This window comes from Thamnophis sirtalis, unplaced genomic scaffold (assembly GCF_051295495.1).
Source record: "Thamnophis sirtalis isolate CommonGarterSnake01/CBP01778 unplaced genomic scaffold, rThaSir2_p1.2 scaffold_4, whole genome shotgun sequence".
In the NCBI taxonomy this organism is placed as follows: Eukaryota; Metazoa; Chordata; class Lepidosauria; order Squamata; family Natricidae; genus Thamnophis; species Thamnophis sirtalis.
In genome coordinates this window covers 25,011,986-25,039,829 of record NW_028261384.1, presented here as the reverse complement: position 1 = coordinate 25,039,829, position 27,844 = coordinate 25,011,986, and the positions used below count along the sequence as shown (strand labels likewise).

At 38.0% G+C, this 27,844-nt stretch overlaps 1 protein-coding gene across 1 annotated transcript in view; it reads left to right on the top strand.

Moving 5' to 3' along the window:
* ZNF804B (zinc finger protein 804B) overlaps positions 1-7,727 on the top strand; it is a 213,152-nt gene extending 205,425 nt beyond the window's left edge. The window contains exon 4 of the mRNA XM_014065358.2: positions 615-7,727. Within this exon, the coding sequence (XP_013920833.2) occupies positions 615-4,110 (3,496 nt within the window). The 3' untranslated portion in view covers positions 4,111-7,727. The remainder of the gene's footprint in view (positions 1-614) is intronic.
* Positions 7,728-27,844: the final 20,117 nt, after the last annotated feature.

Sequence of the window (27,844 nt, the reverse complement as noted above, 5' to 3'; positions counted from 1 at the left end):
ACTGTAAAAGGTCTTACAAGATATCATACATGCAAAAAAAAAAAGATTTTACAACAAACCAATGCTGAGTTAAGTATTAAAATACAGACATCATAAAATTCTGATCCAAAACTTCTTCCATTTGCAAAATTTCTACAAGTTTATAGCCTTTTAGTTCACTACTATTAGAGATATGGATGAAGTTGTTCATAGTACTAGAATAAAAAGCAAAGCTTTGTCAGTAAAAGCAGTGAGGATAGTAATGTATGTAGATTTTTGTAGATTTGCACATTTCATTTTCGGGCACATCTTTACTAAACTATACATGCCTATAGTTCAGCTCATTGGGCTGCACATCCTATCTACTACATTAATTCAGGCTTCAGTGAACCTTCATGGCATGCTGTGTTCATTAACTACCTCAAATGGAATGAGACCGAAGACACCATGTTTATGTTGATTGTGACCAGTTCAGCATGTTATTATTACATTCTTTCCAATGACATATTGGGTCCTGATGGTGATGAATTCCATTTCATTATCCTAATTGCCCAGGCTAATACTTTCTAACAGAGTATGCTGAAAATTAAATTCATTTTAACTTAAGTTGTTTTCATTATATTATTTATTTCTAGTGTTGCCGGATGCAGACCCATGTTTAAAAGTCCCCAGGTAGTTGTAGAACAACCACAGCAACAAGCACAAGACACTTTTCTCTTAGCTCAAGAAGACAATGCCAAGACTGCAGATGAAGCGAAAAGCTCCACCAGCCACCATTCAGAAAAGCTACAGGAACCTTTGCTAAACAAGGATCAATCGTGCATAGAGAGACACCGTTTGCTTAAAAACCATATGTCTCCAGCATTCCCCTGCAGCATGAACGCTTGTAACAGGACAGGGGTGTCCTTTTCCTTTTCTAAAAAAGTCCACTTGAAGCTTGAGTCATCAGCATCTGTCTTCAGTGAGAATGTGGAAGAAGCACATGACCACATTGGGTCACCAAAGCAAAAATTGAATCAAGCTGCCAAGGAATGTTACACTTGCACACATATGAGTAGCAAAAGGAAAACCAATGTGCAAAAGAGATTAAGCACACTTCAGGACCAGCGAGACAGCCCGGAATTATACAGTCTGGCTGGAAAAAATAAACCACATAAAGAAAATAACCATAACCGCAACAGAGAATCATTGGAAACTCACCTTCCATTTTATAAGGAGAAACAGCATTCTCTAGATTTGGAATGTCCCAGCTCTCCTGACATAAAATCAAGACAGTTGGTCAAGACACGGAAATCTATACAAAGTTTCGTCACATCTCAGTGCCAACCTACCAGTGCTTGTCTACAGCAAACAGATTACAGACACAGCAACATCTTGCTAACAGAATGTGACTCTGAATTTTCAGGCCAACAGTCATCTGAAGGAGAACATTCATGTGCAATGCACTTTAATCCCTGTATATTCAAATGCTCTCCCGATTCTTCAAAAAATTTGGCTTCAGATAACGAAACATCAAAAAATGATGGTTTGGTTCATGAAATTAAGCCTAAAACATTTCCTTTTCTTCATGTACTGAGTAAAGATGGCAGTAAAGCCTTCCATTGGCCCATAGAACTTCTTTTGTTTACAAAAACAGAACCTTCTATTTCTTATGGCTGCAATCCATTATATTTTGACTTTAGACTTCCCATATCCAGTAAAGACAATGGGCAGCATGAAGTCAATCCAGATGTTTCTATAGAGTATTCAAGAACTATGGATATAGATGAAAATCATGTTTTGGATCTTACTAAGAAGCAGCAATTGTCCATTAGAAAAGATAACATTTTAAAGCCAAAGAAGAACAGTGCTCTGTATCTCAAAAAGTGTCAGCCAAAATTATATAAAGAGAAAGAAAATAAAATAAATTGTACTGCTCCAAAATACATTTCAGATGATTTGAATGAAAATATACCCAATGTGCCTGCTCACCTTGATTGCTCACAAAGGCATTGTACAATAGCAACAAGTCACCATACAGAAATGTGTATGAGATCTTTAGCACAACACTTTCATAACTGTGAAACAACGACACAGGATGAAGTTGGTGAAAATGTTTGCATTTATCCTTTGGCGTCTAGGGCAAAAAAGGAAAAATGTGGAAAATGTGATTTAATGTATTCCCAGGAGCAAACCAATCTGGATTTGGTCACTTGTACAAGTAACATAAACGAAAGTGGAAAAGATATGCTTCTTGGTTGTAAGTTAGACTGCCCTGATGAATGCTTAGAAAAGGAAAACAATGTGAGTTTTGCTCATGATTTTTGGAAATTCTGCCCTTTGCAAAAACCCTGGTCTGACAGACAGTCTAATTATTCTGACATCTCCACCAATAGTGAGAGTAGCGACACAAGTTGCTACTGTAATCATAGATCAAACAATCATAGTAGAGGTAATCTTCCTTTTTGTTGCAAAAGGAAACACAAGTCAATTGGAAGACAGAAATGTAAACACCAAAAGCACAACTGCATTTCCTCTTCTGATGAAGCAGACGTGGACTGCTTTATCCACAAAAAAAGCCAGCGCCCTGCAGATTGTACTCAGAGGAATACAATAAAATGTCAGCGATATTTGAGATATGGGCACTTGCTACAAAGAGAAAGAGCAAAGCAAAGTAGAAATAGATACCCTGTCTGTAAACACAGTAGAAGCAGATGTACCAGCTCCCAAGGTTCTTGCATCCATGATTCAGGAAACAGTGACACATCATCAAGTTCCACTCAATCTAGAGGTAACAATTCAGGATTGTTGATGAAGGAATCAGTGAATATCTGGAACAAACAGAAAAAGACTATGAGAACAGGCGAAGAAAAAAACCCCTGCTCTGCTCATTCAGAGAACCAGAATGTGAACTGTTCCTCTAAGCATAAGCATGGAATTTGCTCTGTCAACTGGTTAGAAAAGGAAGCAGCAAGACAGAAGTCACTAACTGCCAAGCTACTTTTGCAAAAGGTAAAATCCAAAAGAAACCAGGGGCAAATTGGAAGCACTGGGAGCTTTTCGGAGGCTTGCAGGATAGATGCCCCCTGTAATGTGCCTGGCACATCTTCCATGGAGAGTGAAACAACACTGCCTTCACAGGAGAACAAACACAGTGCTGACATGAACTGTGTGTGGAATCATGAAACTGGGGAAGTGGAAAACAACACAAACCAAGGTTTGACCCTAGATAATATTATGGGTGACACTACCTACAATAATTGCCTGCTCCAAAACTTAATTCAAAGAGGAACCACCTACCAAACCCTAAATATGGAAGCCAGCACAACAATAAAAGAGAAGACAGATCACTTAACCGATGAAACACAAGTTCTTCTGCCAAGCTATGATCCAATGACAGGTGATTTTCCTGGTGCTTTTGTTTCTCATAGGTATTCTCTTGCTCCAAATTTTACTGACACCAAAGAAGAATACAATGCAAGGGCTGACTTGCATCAAGCAGAAGAGGAGCTAAACTATTTCCCTGACAACACTATGCATAAATTCAATGAAACAGAATATGAGACTGACCTTTATAATAAGTGCATCTCCCCCCCTTTGTCACAACATCCTATAATATTTTCCCCTGATGAAATAGATAAATACAGGTTTCTACAGCTACAGGCCCAGCAGCACATGCAGAAACAACTTGTAGCAAAACATCTCAAGGTTCTGCCTACTACTGAACCAGCCACATTCTCTGCATCTCCAGCAGTTCAGCCTGTTCCAATCCAGCAGCACACTTCTGTTGCCACCCTCCACCAAACCTTTTTGCAAAGCTTGGCTTTGTCCAATGGGACTCATCCACACAGCAGTAATCTAACCCATATACATCCATTCTCACAGGCTCACCTTGCACCCGTATCAATTCCGCCATTTGCTTCAACCTTCTTGCCAACTCACGCAGCACTATTGTCTGGTTATCCTTTCCACTTGGTATCAGCCACTCCTATTCATCCTGTCACCCAACTGGCAATCCCATCCCTGCCTCCTACTGCCTTTATTCCTACTTGGTTCACTCCACCACTGAATGCAACTGCATCTTCCACAATGCATTTCAATCCTTTAATTCATCCATTTTTCCAGGGGCAGAAACTTCCACCTTATTCTTGAATGTGGCATGCACACTGGTTCTCTGAAATGAGGGGGGGGGGAGTAAGTTAAAAAATATAGTTAAATAGGAAGGTCACTGTCCTACATTCCAAAAAGCAATTTAGAATGGAAAGTCCCATTTAGTAATGTAATTGTTTTCCGTATGAGAAGTCATGGTTTATATACTCCAAATATATCAAGAATGCTGAGCAAAATCAAAGTTGGGCTGACACAGCACATAAATTTGATCATTAAACTGTTGAGAAGAAAGTTATTTGTCACAAAGCCATGTCTACTTCTTACTGCAGCCTTTTGCAATTTGGCACAGTCCAGATGCAATTTGACTGCAGCTTCCAAAATTCCCAAACTATTTGGAAGATGCCTGATTAGGGTATTGTCTGACAACTCCTTTTAAGGGTTAGCATGGTCTTTGCACTATAGTAGGTATTTTATTTTTTAAAAAAATCTATATGTACTTTCAAAAAAAGATTCATGCAAGAAGGATTAACCTTGGAAAGCTTTTGGAGTACATAAACTCCCTATTCTCCCATCACCATTCAACTGACAGCACATAACTGATCTTAAGCAATGCAATTTTTCTTGTTCTTTTAAAAAATGCAATAAAAATGAAATAAGTAGCCAACTCGCCACAGAAATACAGGCTGAAATTTTTGCCCCCCCCCCTTTCAGGGACAAGATTGCATCCATGCTCTTGCTTAATCAAAGATGTGTGGTCCACAATCAAAAAATCGGGTCTCTTTCTCCACATGCTTGCATTTAAAAAATCAATAAAGACACCACAAAAGCAACCTTCACTGCTTATCATGAAATTGTGCACACATCTAAAAGGAGCAAAACTTTCCTGCTGAACACTTCTGTTTAGCTTCCAAGTCCGGAAAGATTACTAAGGTGTTTCCAGGAATGCTCAATCACTTGTGGCCTTTTATGCTAAAAACAAAATCTAGTTTTTTCTTGTCCAGAAAGATTCATAATCACTGATTCAGATTAGCAGCCTGTGAATATAATTACATTACAAATGTACTTATACATTAAGATTACAAATGTGGTCACAGATTCTTCGACTAAACTATGCTTTTCAAACTGTGTTGGATTCTCACACACACACACACCAATTCCTAGTTTCCAGTTCAGACTTTAAACAAAGATTATACGGAACAAATTTTGTGAGGCTTGTGTCTATTAAAAATCAACTGAACCATTATATATAGAAATCATTTGTTATTTTGGTATATTTGCATTTCTTTTAAGTTGAAGCTGTATATATGAATATATATTGAGATTATTAATTTAATTTAATTGTTTTTAAAATTATGTGGTTCAGGATGTTGCTAAGGACAGCTATTAGAAATTACCCCAATAGGCTAAAAGAATAGAATAGAAATATTTCATAGTTTTGTCCAATCAGAAAGAATTTTTCACTACTGGTAAGATCCAAAACTAGGTACTGCAGATTTTTAACCAGATTCAAGGTTAGTTTATGGTTTTAAAAGACAAAAAATAGTCCTTTATATTTTATAATTTCCTTTACTTAAAATAGCCATCGAACTTACTATTTGACTATCTTATATAAGGGAAATTTAAAACATAAAGTGACTGAAATTTTAAACAAATCACCTGCCGCTAGATATATGTCCCTTCTCTTGTCATGAACTAATCTAACAATTAGAAGATTGAATGTACATTCAGCTATTCAAATTGGCTTGTGTTCTGATATGCTGAAAAATCTTGACCCCAGTGCAAAATGCAATTCCATGCTGATCTCACCATAAGTTGGTAGAAAATAATTGCTTTGTAGTGACATAAAAGTGATTAGATGAAGCTAACCAATGAACTATAATGGTTTTCCTGTTAATTAAATTATATACGTAATTCTGGACACAGCTATTTGTTATTGCAAAAAAGATAAAAATATAAAAATCATAAATATGCCATTTGATTCATTTTTCAAGTATTTCATTTCTTTAAAAACTAGTTTTCTGGCTAAAATGCTATATAATTATTCTGTTTTTTTATTCTCTTTAAAAGGTTTTATATTATACAGTAGCTATGTGAATTGCACTATTGAACATCAGATGCAGCTTTTTTTTAGTTAATTCAAGTTTTCTTGGGAATGTAGTTTTATGCAATAAAGTTTTTCAATAAAAGAAATGATATAAAGAGCGTTGGTAATGCATTTTTTAAATATCATATGTAACAATGGGACAAAGATATTTTTATTTAATTCAGGACTTGAATGCATTTTATTTATCCAAACTGTAATGTTGGTTATTAATGCTATTTCCTTTTAACAACAAAAACAACAACAATAATACTTGGAGACAACAGAATAGAAGAAAACAAACTGGAGAAAAATCATAAAAATACAAAGACCTGCAAATAAAAAAAAAAGAATTTTTTTTAAATTTCAAATCATACCTTGGCAAAGGAAATCAAAGGTAGCTCCAATAGCAAAGGAACCTGGAGCATCTAAAACACCATTTGAACACCATCAACGTTAACAAAGTTATCATCAGCCAATTGCAAAAGAAAAGCTTACATTCTGTGATGATACATTTAACACCATCAACCAATGACATCTACATTTCCTGGGTCCATTGGGAAAAAAAATGATAGTTGGATAAAAATGCCAAATCAATCTGAACATCTATTTGACTGTGCACCCAACCATAATCATAACAATATGCTATTTGGAATGGGTATTATACATTCCATTGACACTAATAATATAGCCAATAAAACGCAGTTGTGTATAGATCCAATAATTATAGTATTACCTCCTGCCATATTCTCATACATAATGATGAGCAGTATCCTAGAAAAATAATCCTCAGCTTGGTTGCTTTTCAACTTTGTAGACTTCAATTTCTAGATTTGGAGGGGGGGAGTTCCTTTGAGTAAAGTTTTTTTATGACTGGTAACTGCCTGGGTAGGTCCCTGCAGTTTTCTTGGCAAGATTTCAAAAGCGGTGTGCCATTGCTTCCTTCCTGGAGCCTTCTTGATCCTTGGACACGCAGCCGGCTTTGTGCCTATAACGGGACTATAAATCATGATCTCCTAGTTCCTAGCCTGATGTTATAACTGCTATACAAAATTGTCTCCATCAACTATAATGTTCAACTACAACATACTGTCTGGCAATTATTGCAGTTAGAGGGCCCACATACCACAGTATTGACTCCGTGCCAACAAATTATCTCATTTTAGTTTCACAAACAGTAGATGTTAAACACAAGCAGAAGGAATATAGACCTTGAGGAACTCCATAAGGAAGGACTAAGACCAGATCTCTTTCCATTCAATGCCAACTGAAGGTCCCAAAGGTAGAAGGAGAATCATTGGAACATACTATCTATCCTTCTTAATTTGTGAACCAATCCAGAAGGACACTGGAGATATCAAGAAGAGCTAGCATGGATGGACGGTTCTACCAAAAGTAATCTACACATAAATCAATATCTTCTTGATACTGTACACCAGTCAAGCACCTGAAAAGGATCCAGATAATCTACTTTTTCAGGCATTTAAAGCAACCAACTTCTCAACTTCTAAAAAAGAAGGTTGGAAATTCAGTGAAAATTATATAACACTAACAAATCCAGGGATGACCTTCTTGAACAAAGGATAAACAACCACCTCTTCATAAACTGGAGTATCCTCCCTTCACAACATTGCATTCATCTAACTACGTGAAAGACCAATCATAAGTGACATTAATATAATATTCAGGTACTTGTATTTCCATCATTGAGAACTCTGTCATTCCTTTGGGACCAACAAGCTTAAATTCTTCCCCATAATTATGCTATAACATTCTTCAGTCAGCTCCAAAGGACTTGCACAGCCAGAGTCCAACTCAAAGTGGATCTAAATAACTTTCTCCACCAGTGGCATTGCATACACACACACACACACACACACACACACACACACACACACACAATTGAATGGAACAATTGTTCTTATCACCATCAGGTAATCCTTATGAAATCCTAATGTAAATCTCTTACCTGTACTCTATCAGATTCATTTTTCAGATTTCTTCAGGCAAACTCCAGGCATCCCTGCTGCCATTTTGTCTCCTGGAATTTCTAAGGGCAAGGAAGTTCTCTGTAACTCAAAAGTGTGATATAATGATTAACTATAAATGTTAATAGTATTTAGTGTCTGTTTAAGTAGTACTTGGCCAATTCACACACTTTCAAAACTCCAAGAAAGTTGGTATGTATGTATGACTATCAACTATTTATATTCAGAGTTCTCTGGTAAGCTTCATCGCTAATAAGGAACTTCCTCATCTTATATTATAAGCATTGATGTTTCTTTTTAATTTCAACAGTAAAATTTCAATTTCAACTGTACAACTGCAGTGAGGAGGCATAAACCTACCAGAATCCAAATCCTGCATGGTGGTTTAGGAAAAAATATTTATTTATTATCAGTCCTTGGATTTAACAACAGTCTAATGACCTTATCAGAAAGATTGGAATTGCTTTTCAAATATTCTCTAGCCAAACTAATGATAGTAAAGTGATTTTATGACTTGTATATAAAGTCATCAAAACAGAATAAAAATAAAATGTTTGATAGCCTTTCAGTGATGTGACCATGCACACCTAAAATTATATGGCATATTAAATCAATACTGAATTTTGCTAAACCATTAAGCTTTCAGTAACAAAGTGTGGCCATGGATTCTTTGAAAGCTTGGTGTGCATTTAGTATTGAAGAGAACAATTGTAACACATTGACAGAGACAGTGCAAGCTTTTATGGGTCTTTTACTATATCTGATGACTTGCAGAGACAAGAACTTCTATTTACAAAATGTCACTTTTGCAAACCTCTTTCTCAGTAAAAAGGTAAAGATTCCCCTGCACATGCATGCTAGTTGTTTCCGGCACTAGGGGCAGTGCTTATCTCCATTTCTGAGCCGAAGAGCCAGCGCTGTCCGAAGACGTTTTCCGTGGTCATGTGGCTGGCATGACTTAGTACTATTCACTAATAATTACTCTTTCTTTTGCTTCTTCAGTTCCCTCCCTTTTCCTCCTTCTCTGCCTTCCATGTCTTCCTAATAGGAAGGAAATTACTGCAGAATATGGTCCATGAATCTTGCCTTCTTGGATTTCATCAGTCAACTTTGCATAGATGTTGTGTTTTGCACCTCCCTCTGCCTACCCTACCAGCCATTTCTCTCCTTTCCTATCTACCCTTGATCTTGGGAATTCTTCTATCTGGGATTTCACTTCTTTTCTGCCAATGGAAGCCTTGAATTGACTTTCTCATTCCCTTCTCCTTCTCAGGGTGAGAAAATCACAACTGCATGAGTAAACTCTCCCACACACTTAATGTGGTTTCTTTCCAGTCAAAATGTCTAAGACGATCTTTTCAACAATTTACAATAATTGCTGAAAGGGGTGATGTATATTTCTTTTTCTTTTCTTTGCAGGTCAGACCAACAGTATATTCCTCAACAATAAAAATAGTGGCCTCCCCTCCAGGCCTTTATTCCCCAACACCTATGCTGTATATGGGGCATGAATCCTGTTTCCATCTGCCCCATAACAATCCTGGCTAGCAAATCAGATCAGTTCATAAATCATTGTGACAGCACACCTGCCCTCAAAGACCATATCTGGACTTCTCCCCTTTCTCTCTCCTTCTGCTGACTCATGACTGCACCCATAGCAGCCAAATCAGACCATTAAAATCCATCATAATTCAGAACAATTAAAAATTGCATTTCAACTTTATAAATTGTATTTGCTTATTTTTATTTATGAAAAAGCTCCATATAATTGTATATGTGTGTCCTTAAAAAAGAAACCCGAGAACAAAACTAAATAAAAGTAAAAAGAATGAGTTGTGTAATTCTGATGTGTAGTGTGCCACTATATTTTGCTTGAAAATAATCTAAACTATATTCATAGCAATGCTTGAAGGAGAAACAGGAGAATTAAAGCAGTAAGTAGCCAAATTTACACTGATAATAGAAAGATGAAGGAAGGAAAATCTATAGGAAACGTTAAAGGAAGCTATTCAGGAAGGATATTTTGTCATTTTTTTAAAAAAGGAATCCTGGTGGAGACAATATTGATATCCAGAAAAAAACAGATTAAAAGATACTTTGCAGTGCTGAAGCTGAGAGACACCCTTAGGCTTTGGAAGAAGATACTAGTTCTGAACCTTTAGACAAGTAAAAAAGTTAAACAGGAAAGGGCACACAGTTGAATAGGATACAGGATGTGGTATCCCTGAAGCAGTGGTGGGATTAAAAAAAATACTACCGGTTCTGTGGACGTGGCTTTGTGGGCATGGTGTGGCTTTGTGGGCGTGGCTTTGTGGGTGTGGCAGGGGAAGGATACTGCAAAATCTCCATTCTCTCCCCACTCCTGGAGGAAGATTACTACAAATTCCTATTCCCTCCACCCGCCACTAACCTGCTTTCCAGCTCCATTCTCCTACTTAGGGCAACAAAAGAAGATCAGTTGGGAGGCAGCGGGGGCTGCGCCAGCCTATATTCCAGTTCTCTGAACTACTTAAAATTTCCACTACAGGTTCTCCAGAACCTGTCAAAACTGGCTGAATATCACCACTGCCCTGAAGTGATACATAGCTTGCTTATTGCAAACAGTTCAAAAATAACATTTCCAATTTCCCTTCTTGCTAATCCAGGCAGAGATGCATGTAATGAAAGAGTAGCAGCAACTGATTGGAGTGGATTGTGAAAATCCAAAGAAGTTCAAAATCCTCGAAGTTTCTTTCTCATTCATCCTTCATGGTTCAGGAATGAAAGAGAAATATTAATTCGCAGGTGAGTGACTGGCTGTGCCAGACCACACTTGACTTCAATGGCCATGATCTGAATCTCCTGAATAGATGACAGCTAGTACATGTTTTACTTAGCAATGTTAATTTTGCCCTCAGTTGTGGTAGTGACTCGAGAACTACCTGTATGTCATTGGCTAAAGCATCACAAACCTAATTTTGTAGGGATTAAAAATAAAAACCATCAGCTATAGAAGGAAGGAAGTGTGTTGTTCTTGTGAAAAAAATCAGAAAACATTTGGCTCATAAACATTTAGAGGGTTCATTATTTATGAAAAATCAATACTTCCTCTACTTAAAAACAGAAAACAAATGTATAGATGTAGAATTGGAAGCATGGCTTGTTTCTTGCAAATATTTAAAAAGGACCCAAACAAACTGGAAGTGATAAAATAGGGCAGCAAGCATGACTGGGAACTATAAACCAAGTACTATGAAGAGAATCTGAATGCATGAAAAGATAAGATCGTATGGGAGTATAGTATTGTTTCTTATCTGAAACATTCTACAAATGAAAACCAAGACCTATTAATCATCTTTCTGGAGTGCAAGATATAAAATATTTAGTTACAGAAAGGCAGATCCCAAGTCAATGGTCTTAAAACTTCACAGAAAAAGTAATCTTAAGAGTGGAATCAATGATTCAAAGAGATGGGCTCTTGATAGAAATACTTAAAACAAAGTTCTGTTTGAACTTGATCTATAACTGATCTATATGTTCTTTCTGCCTTGAGTTTTGTCTCTTAAAGGTATGGGAAAATACCTTAATAGCCAACTGCAGGCCATCCAACTCTTTGCATATTTATAATAAATAAATAAACACACAGACACAAACACACACACATTTACCAATATGTGAATATTTCAATCCCTGCTGAATGTTTATGTCTTCTTTCTACATTTACTGTTCTGAGATACATATGTAAGTTGTGAGATTTGATATGGAAAGTATCTAGCTTATGGAAGCAGTGACTCCTTCAGCAGGTTCCTTACTTAACCTTTCTCACTGATCTCTTCATTGGCATAACAGAATGTCACATCTGGTTGCTTGTCCTATTCTTTGAATCATATGCCTATCTAGTTACTCTTTAGGGAACTGGAGTTATGGTATTAGTTCAGGCTACTTTTACATCTGAGTGATCTTGTTTATTTTAAGCTGCATGGGGCTGGCTGAGCTAAACTCAAAACTAGGCAGTAATCTATAATATCCATCTGTTTAAATTACTAAACCATCATATATATATTCTCACACCCATCCCATAAGGAAGGCTGATATAAAAAATAATAATAAAAAAAAATAATGAGAACATTTATATATTTATGCAAAGCAACAATTGTCATCTTGATCATTATAATCATATTATTTTTATATGCAAGATAGAACCATCTAACTCAGGGGTGTCAAACTGGCAGTCTGTGGGCCAAATGCGCCAGTCACAGGTCATGCCTACCCCAGCTCCACGAAGTGGAAAAACATTGCATACGTCAATGGAAACGTGACACAGCAGGTTTGGCACCAGTGATGTACATTATACATTAACCTAAATATAAAAACAACAGTATGAATGAAAGGAAACTCATATAGTAATAGAAAAAAAACCCCTTCTAATAGATAAAATGAAAAGAAAAAAAACACTATTTCTATATAACAATTATTCAAATTTGTTATGGCTACCCATTTAAAATCATAATTATATAACTACATCAGCAGAATAAGTTAAGCTTTCTTCTGAGCAGACTTGCATAAAAAGCAATAGAAATAACTCTTTTTTAATCTAAACACTACTTTATTAACTAGCTGTATGTGTATGCAGTTAATACATGCACAATATATTTTGTATTTTTTTTGTTTGCATTTTTATGCATTCATGTTAACCTCAAGAAGTACTTTAGAACTCTGTGATATTAACATAAATCCTGTTTTAGTGCATTTTTCTTTCTATAATTTAGTATAAAAGAAATCTTTGTAAAATAAATGTGCATATTTCAATGCTTTATCCACCTTCTAAATCAATAGTCACAAGGATCATCAAACACTTTGCTTGCTCTCTCTCTCTCTCTCCATTCCTCCCTCCCTCCCTCCCCCCCCTTCTCAATTTTGCATCTGGCTCATTCAGATTTAAAGACCAGATAAATATTCTCAGTAAATAACTGCATGGGGTCATTTTCCAAGGATAAAGAGTTTTAAAAATATAATTCACATTTGAGTCAATAGGATTTGATTATTATATGTGCTCTGGATATAAACTAGAGCACAGCAGCATTGGGTTTTTTTGTGGTGTTCACAAAATATAACACAAAATAATCTGGTATTGTAATAAAGAGCTGCACAGTCTAGGAATAAGGACCATATAATCTCACTGGTTATTGAGATATCCATATTTTCTTTGTTTCTTTATTTTCCTGCCCCTATTGTATCCTGAAGCCAATGGCTTCTAAGAATTCCTTTTCAGAAATCTTACCATATGAAAATTTCAAAACTTAGCATGACATGAACCAAACCAAGTGACTCCAGGGATCAGTCTCTGACTACTAAGAGCCGAGGTGGCGCAGTGGTTAGGGTGCAGTACTGCAGGCCACTTCAGCTGACTGTTATCTGCAGTTCAGTGGTTCTAACCTCACCGGCTCAAGGTTGACTCAGCCTTCCATCCTTCCAAGGTGGGTGAAATGAGGACCCAGACTGTGGGGGCAATATGCTGACTCTGTAAACCGCTTAGAGAGGGCTGAAAGCCCTATGAAGCGGTATATAAGTCTAACTGCTATTGCTATTGCTACTAAGCCATCTTAGTTCTACCCAATAATGTCCACCTCCACCAACATCCAAACAGCCAAACAAATTGAACTACTTTAGCAGCAGGAGTAAATTTATTACTGCCTTCTGAATGCAATGAAAAGGTTTAAAAATAAAGGAAAGTAAAGCAAAGCTTCAAGGTTTGCTGGAACACTCTCATTTTGAAACACTTTAAGAAGGACTCTGATTGCTTTGCTTGTGACATTGGCTAAATTGCTTTCCTTCAGCCTTGCTTTACTGTATTTTTGGAAAGAGAACGCCTTACAATTTACAGAGCCGAAGGCCTGATTGCAACAAAAACAATTAGGTATTATTTTGAAAGAAAGTGTGAAAGCATTTATCAAGGTATGAGCAAAATTGTTCTTCTATTAAAGTGGGTGGTTTTTAAAGGTTGGAACGGACATCTCCAAATGATGTTTCTTCCCAATACTTCAGGTTTTTGACAGGGAAAACAGTGGAGTAAAGGATCCTCTTTTAAAAATTCCAAATAGTATCTCGCTCTAGAACAGTGTTTGGGGAATGCTGGTTGGGAAATTCTGGGAGTTGAAGTATGCATGTCCAGAAATTGCTAAGATTGAGAAACATTGCTTTAGAAGTCTCACAGTGCTTGGGAGTCAACTCATATTCTCTCAGCTCCCAATTTAACTATTTGGAATCACAATGACAAATAGCCCTATAGATATAGCTTTTATGAACAACCTGTTCCATGGGTAGCTGTTTAGATCCAATCATGTAAGGGCAATGCCTTGTGCCATTTTTGAAGCTCTCTGAGTGAAATGATTCTCAGTGTGATTTTTAACTATTTGTTTGTATTCTGGCTTCACTATTTTTGCATATAACTAAAGGTAGCAAACATATCCAACACACTTTCCTCCTCTTATTCTTTCCATAACAACCACTCTATGAGGTGAGTTGGGCTAAGAGAGAGTGGCCAGCCGAAGGTCAACTCAGATGCCTTTCGTGGCTGAAACAGGACTGGAACTCATAATCTCAGGCTTTCTACCCCATTGTCTTGACTACTAGACTAAACTGGCTTCCTTCCTTCCTTTTTAAACATTTGCATTTTTTTTATTTATATGTTATAATTGTTATTATGTTGGAAATCAGTTCACTTCATGGAATCCCTTTTGCCCAATCTCACTTTAAGTAGTCATCCATCTGAAAGTATTAAAGGCATTGATACAATGGTAAAAACAGAGCTTGATTTTTCAAATGATGGGGACGAATATCTCCTAGGTTGCTCTAACACAACTTATTTCATTTAGTGTTTTCAATTAGTAATAATTAGTGGTAGTATGGTTACTGATTCCTGAGATACTTGATAAGTTTTTTCCTTGTAATCTATTTTTTTCCTAAACATACCAAGTAATATTATCTCCTCTTTTGCATTGTGATTTTTATTTTTCCCATTCCAGAATATAACTTTGCAATTGACATTTCCAGAAAAAAATGACAGTTCTTTGTTTTGCTATTATTTTAAGTATCTATATTCTGTACTCACAGAAATGTTGAAGATTTAGGAATTGTTTGCAAATGTGCTTTTAATTCTTGGTGTGGACAACCATGGCTATTAAAACTGGCAGCGAGAAATAGATTTTTCTTAAGCAAAGTGTGACCAGCTGGGTCATCTGTATCTCTAACCCTGCAGGACAGCCTGTCAGACCTCATTTGTCATATTTCAGAGGCAGATACTTTGCCTCAATTCACAGCAATTGGTCAACAATTATCTAAAGGCTGAAGAATGGATGGAGGGAAAGATTATTAATATATCCCGTTTTGAAAGTCCTTCTCTCCGGATGTAGTCAGTAGCTATTCCCCCAGGCCAGACAAATTTATTCCAGTTTCTAAATCTCTACACATTAAATAATCCAGCAGGCAGCAGGCAGATTTCACTAATTAAAACTTAGCCACCTAAAGGTGGGGAAATGTAGAAATATTCTGAGATTCCACAGCACCTTTACATTTTGGGACATATTTGAAAAGAAAATAGGTAATTTAAGTTAGAGGGGGAAAGAGTATACTAGAAGGAGAGAAACTAAAACTGATATTTTAATGACTTGATGTGTCATGTTTCCAGATTATTCCTACAGTACTTATTTATTATGACTAAAACATAGTAAAATCAGGAAAATGGGATATATATGGTCATATATGGATTTAGGCTTGCATATTCCTAAGGATATCCTTGGTTAAGGAAGGAATCTAAATTGTTCATACCATATTTTTTTTTCTCTTCCTGGTTAAGAGCCCATCTACCCCTCATTTTAAATCTGGTTTCCTTGAAATATTTCATTCTCATCATCTGGGATTATAAAACTGGCCTCATTCAATAAGCCATAAAAAGGGATCTTTGGGGTTTTCTTTTCTTTTCCCTAAATTAGATTTATAACAATCAGAAGTGAAAACTTTGAGTTTCTTCCATTTGGCTGCATTGCAGTATGAAAGGGAAAAAAGAGCATATACTAGGTGATTTATTCATTCTGGCAAATAATAGTTTAACATCACTTTGAAAGGGCCTTAAATAGTGACAGTGTGGGAAGACAAGAAAGGGAAGAAAAGGAATTAATCTGAGAAACAAAGCAGTAGATATGAGAAAAACTAAGTAAACAACACTTTAATTCAGTTGTCGATAAAGCTATGTTCTAAAGGTGCTTTCTTTGGTGTAAACCCTATTTAGCACAGCAAGTCTTACTTCTGAGTATGCCTTAAATATGAGAATTTGACTGAAAGATCAATTCTGCATTTGAGGTTGGGAAGGCAGCCTTCCAATAGTTGGAGTGACAGCTGAGTTATCAAGCTTTGTCAGTATTTCCAGGAGCTAAACTTTTAAATAGACCTACAAATGTTCTCTTACCAAAAGGTCATATAAATGGCATTTGTGACTTCAAGGTTATTCTTTTTCCTGAAGTATTATAAAAGTTGTGTAAAATACACTTTCAATATTTAAATATCAATAGATTTACATATTTATTACTGCAATTCTTTTAATGTATGTCACCTAATGAGAATGGATTATGTATTAAATATCTTATCAATCAATCTCATGTAAAGGCCATGCTTTAGATTCACAATTACTTTCAGCAACCAGTATATACACAGATCTGATGTGGGTGATTTTCTTCCTGCTTAAGCAGAGAGGACAGTAACTGACCTGCTTTATTTTCCCCCCAATCAGTCAAGTTCAGGAAACATAAATCATACTGAATATACATTGAAGGCTTCAAATGTCAGAGATAGAGACACTCATAGAATCAAAGTTCAAGCAGAATAATATGAAAAGCACCCATATAGTTTTTAGTTCCCTTAAGTCAATAGATTCTGTAGTTCCTGCCACTGTACTGACTCTTTAAGTTTTATTGTTTTAGTTGCAGCTTCTGATATCTTTCATGGACAGACAGCAGAGAAAAAAATTAGGGCATCTGACATAATAATGCTTTATCCCTATTCCTGTATCAAATGGTGTAGCCATAGTGGTTTATTCCTCATTCCAGCAATGCCTTCCAAATATCTACCAAACATTTTTCCCACACTCTATAACCATGGTGGTGAATCTATGGCAAGCATGCCGGAAGTGGCATGCAGAGCCATCTCTCCAGGCATGCGAGCCGTCACCCGTTGCTCTTCTGGTTTCCGACATTCTGGCCAGCTGGCCTTCACGTGCATGGAAGCACTAGAAACTGGAAGTCTAGGTGGCCGGTGGGCATGCACTTGCCGGCCAGCTGGTCTTCAGGTTTCTGGCACGCATGCATGCATGAAGACCAACTGGCTAGTGAACATGCACATGCTGGAAACAAGAAGATCATCTTTCCGGCACATGCATGCACACCAGGTGGCTGTTTTTCCAGTTTCTGGCACACGTGCACACACCAGTGACATGCAGGCAGGGGAGGCAGGGGAGACAGGACCTCACCACTGTTACCATGAAAAGAAAAGAAAATGTAAAAGGAAAAAGGCTGAGGTAGTTGCTGCCAGAGTCACAGTGGATGACTCTGCTTAATGCTTAACTGTTTAAAAAAAGCCTCTTAAAAAAGTGCCCTCTGCAGGAGAACCACATGCCTCATTTAGTCTATCTTTATGATCACTCGGGCAGAGTTAAGCAAGGGTTAAAAGGCAAAAAAAATCCTTATGTAGATGAGGCATGTGGTTCTCTCACCTCCTCCTGTAGAGGGCTTTTTTTAAATAGTTAAGCAGAGTCATCCATTGGGAACTCTGGCAGCAGCTAACCCAGCCTGACTTCAGCCTTTTTCTTGTTACATTTTTACATTTTCATCATGGCAGACAAGAGCAGAGTTGAAATCCTCTATGACACATCTGGAAAAGGTATGTGGGTTGGAGAGAGGGGAGAGGAATTCAAAATTATTGTAATTTGTAAGTAATTTTTTATTGTAAGTAATTTGTATCTGTGTGTGTGTGTGCATGTGTTTGTTTCTTCACTTCACTCAAACAAACTCTCTCTCAATTTAAGAGAGAGTTTGTTTCAGAAGAGAGGGGCAGCCTTGTTTGAGGGGCAGACTTTTACCCGCTGTGCCCCCTTCCCTTTCTCCTTTCCCCCCACTGGGAGTCCCATCGCCGCCAGCAGCTTGGGTGTTCCGGCTCCGTCCGAGCATGCTGTTTCTCACCGCCGCTTGAGCGGGGAGGACAAGGAGGAGGAGGAGGAGGAAAAGAGTGGTGAGGGCTTGTGACGACCGGCTGGCCAGCCAGGCGGGAAGTAGGTTGGACGGGGGTGGGTGGGCTGGCTGGCTGGGGCGGGGGGATAATGGCCGCCCAGGTGGCCCCCACCGCCAGCAGCTTGGGTGTCCCGGTTCCAACCGAGCATGCTGCTTCTCGCCGCCACTTGAGTGAGGAGGAGGAGGAGGAAGAGGAGGAAGAGGAGGAAGAGGAGGAGAAGAGTGGTGGGGGGTTGTGCCAGCTAGCCCGCCAGGCAGGGAGTAGGTCAGGCGAGGGGTGGGTGGGCTGGCTGTCTGGGGAGGGGGGATCATGGCCGCTCAGGTGGCCCCCAAAGCCCTGCCGAAGCCCTGCCGCCGTGTCTGCCATACAACGGGATGCGTCCCACTCTATGGCAGACATGGCACTGGGACTTTAAAGCCCTGCCGCTGTGTCCGCCATAGAGCGGGACATGTCCTGTTGTATGGCAGACATGGCGGCAGGGCTTTAAAGTCCCGGTGCCATGTCTGCCATAGAGCGGGACGTGTCCTGCTGTATGGCAGACACAGCGGCAGGGCTTTAAAGTCCCGGCACCGTGTCCTCCATATAGCGGGACGTGTCCTGCTCTATGATGGACATGGTGCTGGGACTTTAAAGCCCTGCCGCCATGTCTGCCATACAACAGGATGCGTCCGGGCTTCGGAGGTGGCTTTCGGAAAGCCATTCTGGGGCTTTGGCACGGCTTTCTGAAAGCCCTGCCGAAGCCCTGGCGCTGGCAGACATAGGGTGGCAGACATAGGGCGGCTTTTGCATGCTTGCCTCACCGCTCATAAACCTCACCACACGTCACTGGCACACACACTCCCATTTCGGCACATGGTGCCAAAAAGGTTCACCAACACTGCTATATACCATTAAAAGTAATTGTGTCCTTCTGTCTTTATATTCTTTTGACTGTTTATGATGCTCTGTTTAAAATTTTGAATTCTGCTAATGCAGTTCATCCTTAACTTACAATCATAATGGATTCCTGAATTTCCATTGCAAGCCATAATGACTGTAGGTTAAGGCACCCACATAACCAACCTCATTTTATGACCCCCCCTTTTTTTGCAGTGCTTGACAAAGTCTGGAGTTTGATCATGACAGAGTTCAAGGTTAATTGCCTTCTATCCTTCTGAGATTGATAAAATGGGGACCCAGATTGTTAGGGGCAATAGGCTGTCTCTGAAAAATGTTCAGAGAATGTTGTAAAGCACTATGAAGCAGTCTATAAGTTTAAATGCTATTACTAAGTGGATCCATGCCTATGAGCAGGTTTTTCTGGAAATTGAGCAAAGAGGCCAGTTTCTGGGAGGAAATTGTAAATTGTGTTATGTGAGCAACTAACATTGCAACTAGCTAGTTGCTAAGCACCCTAACTGCAGTTCTCTATGATACTAGATAGCAAGAAAGCTGTATTGTTGGAATCTGGAACATATGAGGACCGTCTTAATATTGAAGAGTTGATAAGCAACCAGTCATTAAGCATGGATTAACTATATTTAAACTCCTTTGGCAAGCAGACAATATTCACCAAATTATCCCAGAAGGCATGGTATCCTATGTTTCTTACCTTTCCACATCCATGTAACTCATATAGGTTGATGTCTTACAGTGATATATCACTGAAACTGCCTGTATAGGCAAATTCACTTATTTCAAGATAATATTAATCATAAACTCATATCGTGTTTATTACACCTTTGGCAGCCTTACACAAAATCAAAAAATTTAGAATTCAAAGGAAGCCAATCAAAACATCATCAACAGATTGCTCTATAGTCCCTGCCTGCAACTAATTAAGGGGAATCCATAATTTATTTGGCTAATTGATTCAACTGTTAAGCAGGGTTTTTTTCTATATAAATTGAAATAAATAAATTGAAATATAAATTGAAATAAAAATATCAGTTAGAATCTGCTTTCTTGTAACTTAAAGCCATCATTTCATGCTGTACTCTGGAAAGTAGAAAATAATCTTGATCTTCTTACATATGACATTCTGAGAGTTAAATAGATAAATGTTCCCCTTGCACATATGTGCTAATCATTCTGGACTCTAGGGGGTGATGCTCATCTCTGTTTGAAAGCCAAAGAGCCAGCGCTGTCCAAAGACGTCTCCGTGGTCATGTGGCCAGCATGTCTAAATGCCGAAGGCACACGGAACGCTGTTACCTTCCCACCAAAGGTGGTTCCTATTTTTCTACTTGCATTTTTACATGCTTTTGAACTGCTGGGTTAGCAGAAGCTGGGACAAGTAATGGGAGCTCACTCCATTACCCGGCACTAGGGATTCGAACCACCAAACTGCCGACCTTTCTGATTGACAATCTCAGTGTCTTAGCCACTAAGTCACCGCATCCTGCTGTCTCAGAGTTAAACATTTCTAATTCCTTTCATCTTTCTTCATGGGACTAGTTATTATCTTAAATAATCTGAGCTGTGTTGGCTGGAGAGGTGGCTTCAGAGAAAGTAATCATTGATATACTCTCCAACTCCAGCAGTAACAGCTACCTGATAAATGATATATCTAGCTTCTTGACCCACAGATTAAATGTGGTCCTTCACTTTTAATCACTTACCACCAACAATCAGATGAAAAGTAGCTCATGCTTGAGACAAACTACAGTCCTTAAAGGACTGTAGTTTCCAAAGCATCAAGTATTCATCTAGATCTGGCACACAGGCATCTAAAGGCTTCAGCTATTTTCATGACAAAGGGATGATTGCATCATATGCTCTGCAGTGATGGGATTCAAATTTTTTTACTGACGGTTTTCTGGGCATGGGGGGCATGATGCAACTTGGTGTGTGTGGCTGGGAGGGTGTGACAGGGGAAGGATACTGTAAAATCTCCATTCCATCCCACTCCAGGGGAAGATTACTGCAAAATCCCCATTCCTCCCAATCACCTGGGACTCAAAAGGCAGAGAGTAGATGGGGACGGGGCCAGTCAGAGGTGGTATTTAGTGGTTCACTGAACTACTCAAAATTTCTGCTACTGGTTCTCTAGAACTGGTCAGAACCTGCTGGATACCACCTCTGCTCTGCCTCCTTTGCACAAGCAAGCAAGCAATATCACAATGCCAATCTCTGAAGGACAAGAATTGCCTCCTGATGGAAAGCACTGCTTTTATAACACTGATGTGTTTGACAACAATCAGATGGTGGGCATTACTTATCTGACGGCTGGCTTTCTCTACATTTCCTTTACCCAAGCTAGAAGCAGAAGGCATCTGACTATTGACTCCTTCCTCTACAAACCTGGAAGATCCTTTGAAAATACAAGCAACAGTGCCGTGAAAAGATACCCTTTCAGTCAAGTTGGCTGCAACACTCCAGAATATTCTGGTTAGGCTTAGGTTTAGGCTTAGGTTTAGGAGAACAACTACTGAACAAAATGGCTTCAAATACTGTCTCCCAAAATCAGAACTATTGAAAGTGGTTTCATGTCCATGCAGGAGGAAAACAAAACAGCAAATAGTTATTAATGTGATCAGTAGAAATAGTAGTACAGGTAGTGGTTTTATTCTTACTACTTCAAAGTAAAGAAATTCTGCTGAGATTTTTACCCTCAGACTTTAATTTATGTGTTTGATTTAGAGTGGGTTGTTGGCATCATTGAATAGCCCTATGGACAAACAGACACACACACCCCTTCACATGACCACATGATTGTTGTTTTGTTTAGCAGATTATTTGTGAAATAGTGATGTTTGTTTCAAAAGAAAGAGAAGCAATAACAAATGAAGAGCATAAAGGTTCCCTTCTAAAATGAAGTAAAATAAAATTCAACCTGCCAGCTTTTGTTAAATAAAAGCTTTGACTCTGACAATTATAACTAGAGGTGGTAGATTTAAAGGGAAAGAGAAAGGATCAGATGAATATATATTTAAAAAATGTCCCAGCAGTAAGCAGTAATAGACTGTGGAATAATTTCCCTGGGGAGGTGAGGAAAGATATACCGGTATATACTTCAAAATCCACTGCACAATACAGAATACTTACTTCTATAATCCCAATGTGGGAGAAGAATAAAGAAATGAGAGTTTTGCCTTAGGCAGCCCAATCTGATATTCATATATAGGTTGAAATGGTAGAATTGATCTACTATATTGGACAAATAGCTCTTCCCTCTTGATTTCCAGTGACCCTTAAAATTCAAAACAAGAAGATATTCTTGAACCATTTTGTCATGGTACTATATTATGTCAGTGCCAGAGTGGACAGACTATCTGATATATCATATTTCAAAGACTGGCCTCTCAAAACCATTTATATCCCAAGATTAATGCAACATTAAACACACACACACTAGATTGGTGGAGATTATGGTAGCAGTAAAATTGAATTGGTGCAACACATTTAACACTGTCTAATCACATCTAATTATAGATAAATATATTATTTTGCTTTTGGATCCCACAGCTGAAAGTCAATTAATTGATCAAAGACCACCCTTTTGGGCAATAAAAAGTCCTGTCCTGTTTCCTCAGGAACAGGAATGGGAAGATTCAATGTACCAACACCCCCATATCAGTGGTGGGTTTCAAAAATTGTTCAAACCTACTCTGTGGGTGTGGCCTCCTATGTGGGAGTGGCTTGCTGCCCACGTGACCGGATATGAAGATGCCGACGACACTTGTCAGAACCACCTTAAATTACCTCACACACAGCACTGGCATGCATAAGAATATGATGTAAACTTGTTTTTTAAAAGGCATCTTTGGTTTGCGTTAAAACAACTTCAACACACGCAATGTTCTGATTGCACCACAAATGCAGTAGTCATCCTTACCTTTCACAGAGGCACTGAGTTTTATAAATATGAGCATGATAGTGTAGAATAATCATATCCAAGGACCAGTGGTGGGTTTCAAAAAATTTTGGAACTTCTTCTGTAGGTGTGGCCTGCTTTCTGGGTCCACTGGTGGAACCTCTTCTAACTGGTTTGGTAGATTTGATGAACCGGTTCTACCGAATAGGTGCGAACTGGTAGGAACCCACCTCTGCCCCATATCCATCAGTTAGACAGGAGAAAATGTGGCTGAGGCATTGTAGCTAGGGTTTGGAAGATCTACTCTGTCTTGGCAGTGAGTTTCAGAAATTTATGTTGTGCTGCCCTTGTATCTCATGGTCTGAGAGGACAGAATGGTGAAGTTTCGCCATTGCCAAAGGCCAAAGAGTGGGGCTTTGTGTTTGAACAATATAAATGGTTATGGGAGAGTGTTAACTCTAATATTGCCCTAATATAGTTCTGGGGTAAATGGTCTTGCCCAGAACTGACTAAACTAGTGGGTCAATGCCACAAAACAGACACTAAGTTCAAAACATAACAGCCAGTAGGAAAATAACTCTTCTATAATAGATTACTAACTACAAAGCAGGAATTGTGCAACTCCACAATATGCAGAACTTTGCATCTTTCAGTGATAGGTAGACAAGACATCATTGATTTCACATGCATAATTTACACTTGGCTGTAGTAATTCCACCAAATCTGGAGGCTTTGAAAAGTTAATGAGGACATTTGAGGCAAGCTACATGGGGATCTCTGCACTTCCAAGCCAAGCTGCTGACTACATTGTCTTTCCTCCTACTGCCAACAAAGTTGTGTCTCTAAATTAGTTAATACACAGGAGAAGAAGCTACTGATAAAACAAGTATTGATTGTAATTTTGTGTAATGCTCGGGTTCAATTAAAAGCAAGCTTTTCTTTCCTTCTGAACTATCACTGTCGAAAATATTAAGTATAGTAATCATAAATCTTAAGCAACAAATACAGTACCCTGGAAAAAAAACTGTAGTCGGAAAGAATAGCTAACTACAGGTTAGTTATGCAAAGTGGGGAGCGATTTGCCATTATTTATATGCTTAAACAGAAATGTGGAATCTGCTAAGCTGTTACTGAACTACATCCCTCACTGTTGCTCAGAATGACTGGAACTTGACTGAAATGACTATACTATGGGTATTGATGCTAGTTAGATGTTGTCACTCCTGCAGCTTACTAGAGTAGAATGCAGTAGTAGCTTACTATAGTAGACTGTTTGAAAGTGCAACCAGTTCTTGGAAGTATTTTTTGGATCATATATTCAAACATGCTATTTCTGAAATTGGCTACATATGATTGTGGTCTTCTCCAATTTATATTGACTTCATATCCAGCTGGAGCAAGAAATGACCTTTTCAGCACTGACAATGTTACCTAATTTGGGTGATGAACCATCTGCCAGAAAACAACCAAGTTCAGAGCACACCAATGAGGTTTTCAAATTTCAAAGGACCCCTCATTTCAATTCTGACCTACAAATAATCTCCTTTATTAGGACTACTTTCTTACATGTTTCAATGTAGAGCTTGTTCTATGTCTCCAACTATGCTGAAGTGGTTTGTCAAAGGACATCTACCCTGGTGGTTATAGCAATAGCAATAGCAGTTAGACTTATATACCGCTTCATAGTGCTTTCAGCCCTCTCTAAGCGGTTTACAGAGTCAGCATATTGCCCCCAACAACAATCCAGGTCCTCATTTTACCCACTTCGGAAGGATGGAAGGCTGAGTCAACCCTGAGCCGGTGAGATTTGAGCAGCTGAACTGCAGAACTGCAGTCAGCTGAAATATCCTGCAGTGCTGCATTTAACCACTGCGCCACCTCAGCTCTTATCCTTGTTTGTAGGCAGTAACAGTGTTAGGTAAAGAGCCAAAAGTACAGTAATCCCAAATGCCTTTCTCACTGATGCCTTCTCATCTTCCCAGTCTATTCTATAATTTTGACATTCTCTGAAGGTTTCCACCCAAGTATTAACAAAACCTAAATATACTTAGCTTTCATACTTAATCTAACTCAACTATATGCTTCTTAGTTTGATTTAATACCATAACCTAGTTTTCTGGAATTGCATAATTTACTGAATTAACCAATCATACTATACTAGCCATATATAATAGTTTTTAATCGTGACCCGACAAAAGCGTGAACGTCAAAAGCACGCCAACAAAACCGCGGTGCTAAAACCGCAATGTCAAAAGCGCGCCAACAACAGCCCGCCGACAGAAGCGCGATTTAAGTTAAGGTAAGGTTTAGGGTTAGGTTTAGGGTTAGGTTTAGGGTTAGGTTTAGGGTTAGGTTTAGGGTTAGGTTTAGGGTTAGGTTTAGGGTTAGGTTTAGGGTTAGGTTTAGGGTTAGGTTACAGCGCGCTTCTGTCGGCATGCTGTTGTCGGCGCGCTTCAGCGCTCATTCGTCAGCGCGGTTTTGTCGGTGCAGTTTTGTCACCGTGGTTTAGTCAGGCGCGCTTTTGTCATTCGCGCATTTGTGGTGGAACCGTTTTTAATAGCAAGTTGTGTGGTTCAGTATGTCATTCAATTAGAGTTTTATGTCATACATAGAAATTACAAATACTCAAGTGATGACAAGGAAAATCTATCCAGAGGGATCTATTATTTATGGACAGTAATATAAGGTGGAAAAAAGTATAGATATTTTCCATTTACCGGTAGGTGGTGGGGTGGAGTATAGACATTCCCCTTTTCTAAGTCCAACCTTCAAATAAATAAATTGCAAATCAGTGACTTTTAACTTGGGAGAAAATAATTCAGCTTATTTTTGATTCACATTTTTACCAAATCCTTGAGAATATAGGATAGTAATGTATTTGTTTAACACAGTGTTTCTCAACCTTGGCAACTTGAAGATGTCTGGACTTCAACTCCCAGAATTCCCCAGCCAGCGAATGTTGAGAAACACTGGTTTAACATCATTTCTAGACCACCAGTTTTAAAGTCTCATAATTACCTTTGATTAGAGAAAGAGCAGTGGGATACAGCTTTTGCTCAAAGGCAAATGGAATCTGAAGTCAAATTTCATTCTTTTTTTTTCCCAAAAGATTTTTTAAAAATTGTTAAACAGACAAAGACAAATAAAAACATAAACATATACAACCTGCTTCCATTTCATATAGCGTGTTGTTTGGTTTAAAAAATTTGTGCGTCCTTTCCATGGTTACCACTTATAATTATATATCAAATCCAAAATTGTTCAATAGATAAACATAAGTACCTTATTGTTATACTGTATATCAATTCTTCAACTATAATTATTATTCCTTAATTTTAAATAGAATATTCTAAATATTGAATTCATGCATACATCATTCCATTGCATCATTCTAATCTGTTTAACAATGCTAAACCCTTATAGTATTGCATATAACATTCTATTATTCTTAAAATATAAAAAAAATCTTCAACATTTTCCGTTACCATGATTTTTTATCTAACCGTTGATAAAACAAATCTCAAACCTTATAAAATTGTTCATCTTCTTGCTCTCTAATTTCAAATGTCAATTTACTCATTTCCATACATTCCATTATTTTTTGGATAATTTCCTCCTGCGTTGGTATTTTCTCATTTTTCCAATTTTATGCAAATACAATTCTAGCTGCTGTTAAAACATCTACAATCAAATATTTCAAATCTCTGTTGTATATTTCTGGTATAATTCCCAATAAAAAGTCTCTGCTTTAAAGTCTATGCTTTTTTTTATCATTTTCTCCAACCACATGTGTATCTTAGTCCAATATCTCTTAACTTCTACGCATGTCCACCACATATGGTAATATGAACCCGGTATCTGATTACATTTCCAACATTTTTCTGATTTGTTTTTGAACATTCCTGCAATTCTCATCAGGAAGAAATGCCACCTGTAAAACATCTTATACAAATTTTCTTTATATGCTGTCGACATTGTCATTTTATAGTTTTGAGACCACAGTTTCTGCCACAGTTCAATCTCATGCCCAAAATTTTTCCCCCAGGCTATCATAGATCCTTTAACCTGTTCTTCTTCTAACTTAACCTCTAGCAAGTGCCCATACAGTTTTTGAACTACCTTTTCATCAGTACCAATCAAAATTTTATCTAACTTCATCATTTTATCATAAAAATCTTCCTCTTTACAATCCTTGTCATATCTAGCTTGTAGTCAAATTTCATTCTTGCTTTCCAACTTAATAACACATCCAAGCAATCTTCTGCCAATAGACCAACAACGTGGGAGAGAGGAAGACAGAATTTCTGCATATTTGAAAAAAGGGATAGGTTTCACAGTGCAATTAAGGAAGAGGCACTGTGAAGATCCAAAGGGATCAAGATTCAGTCTATATTTCCAGTCTGACTTTGCTGTACTTTCTTTTATGATCTTCTGGAAACAGAAAGCCTTGGAACCTGTTGGGAACCAGAGAGAGTGAATCTTATATCAAAGCGAATATTCATAGTGATTTCATCTCTAAAACCTGATATTCTATCACAGTGCATTCTGATACACAACAGGTCTGAAGTATTCTTCAGTCATCTCCTGGTATCCAACAAGATGGAAATGACAATTTCCTTGGTATCATTAATAGATAAACTATATTTGGGCTGCAGA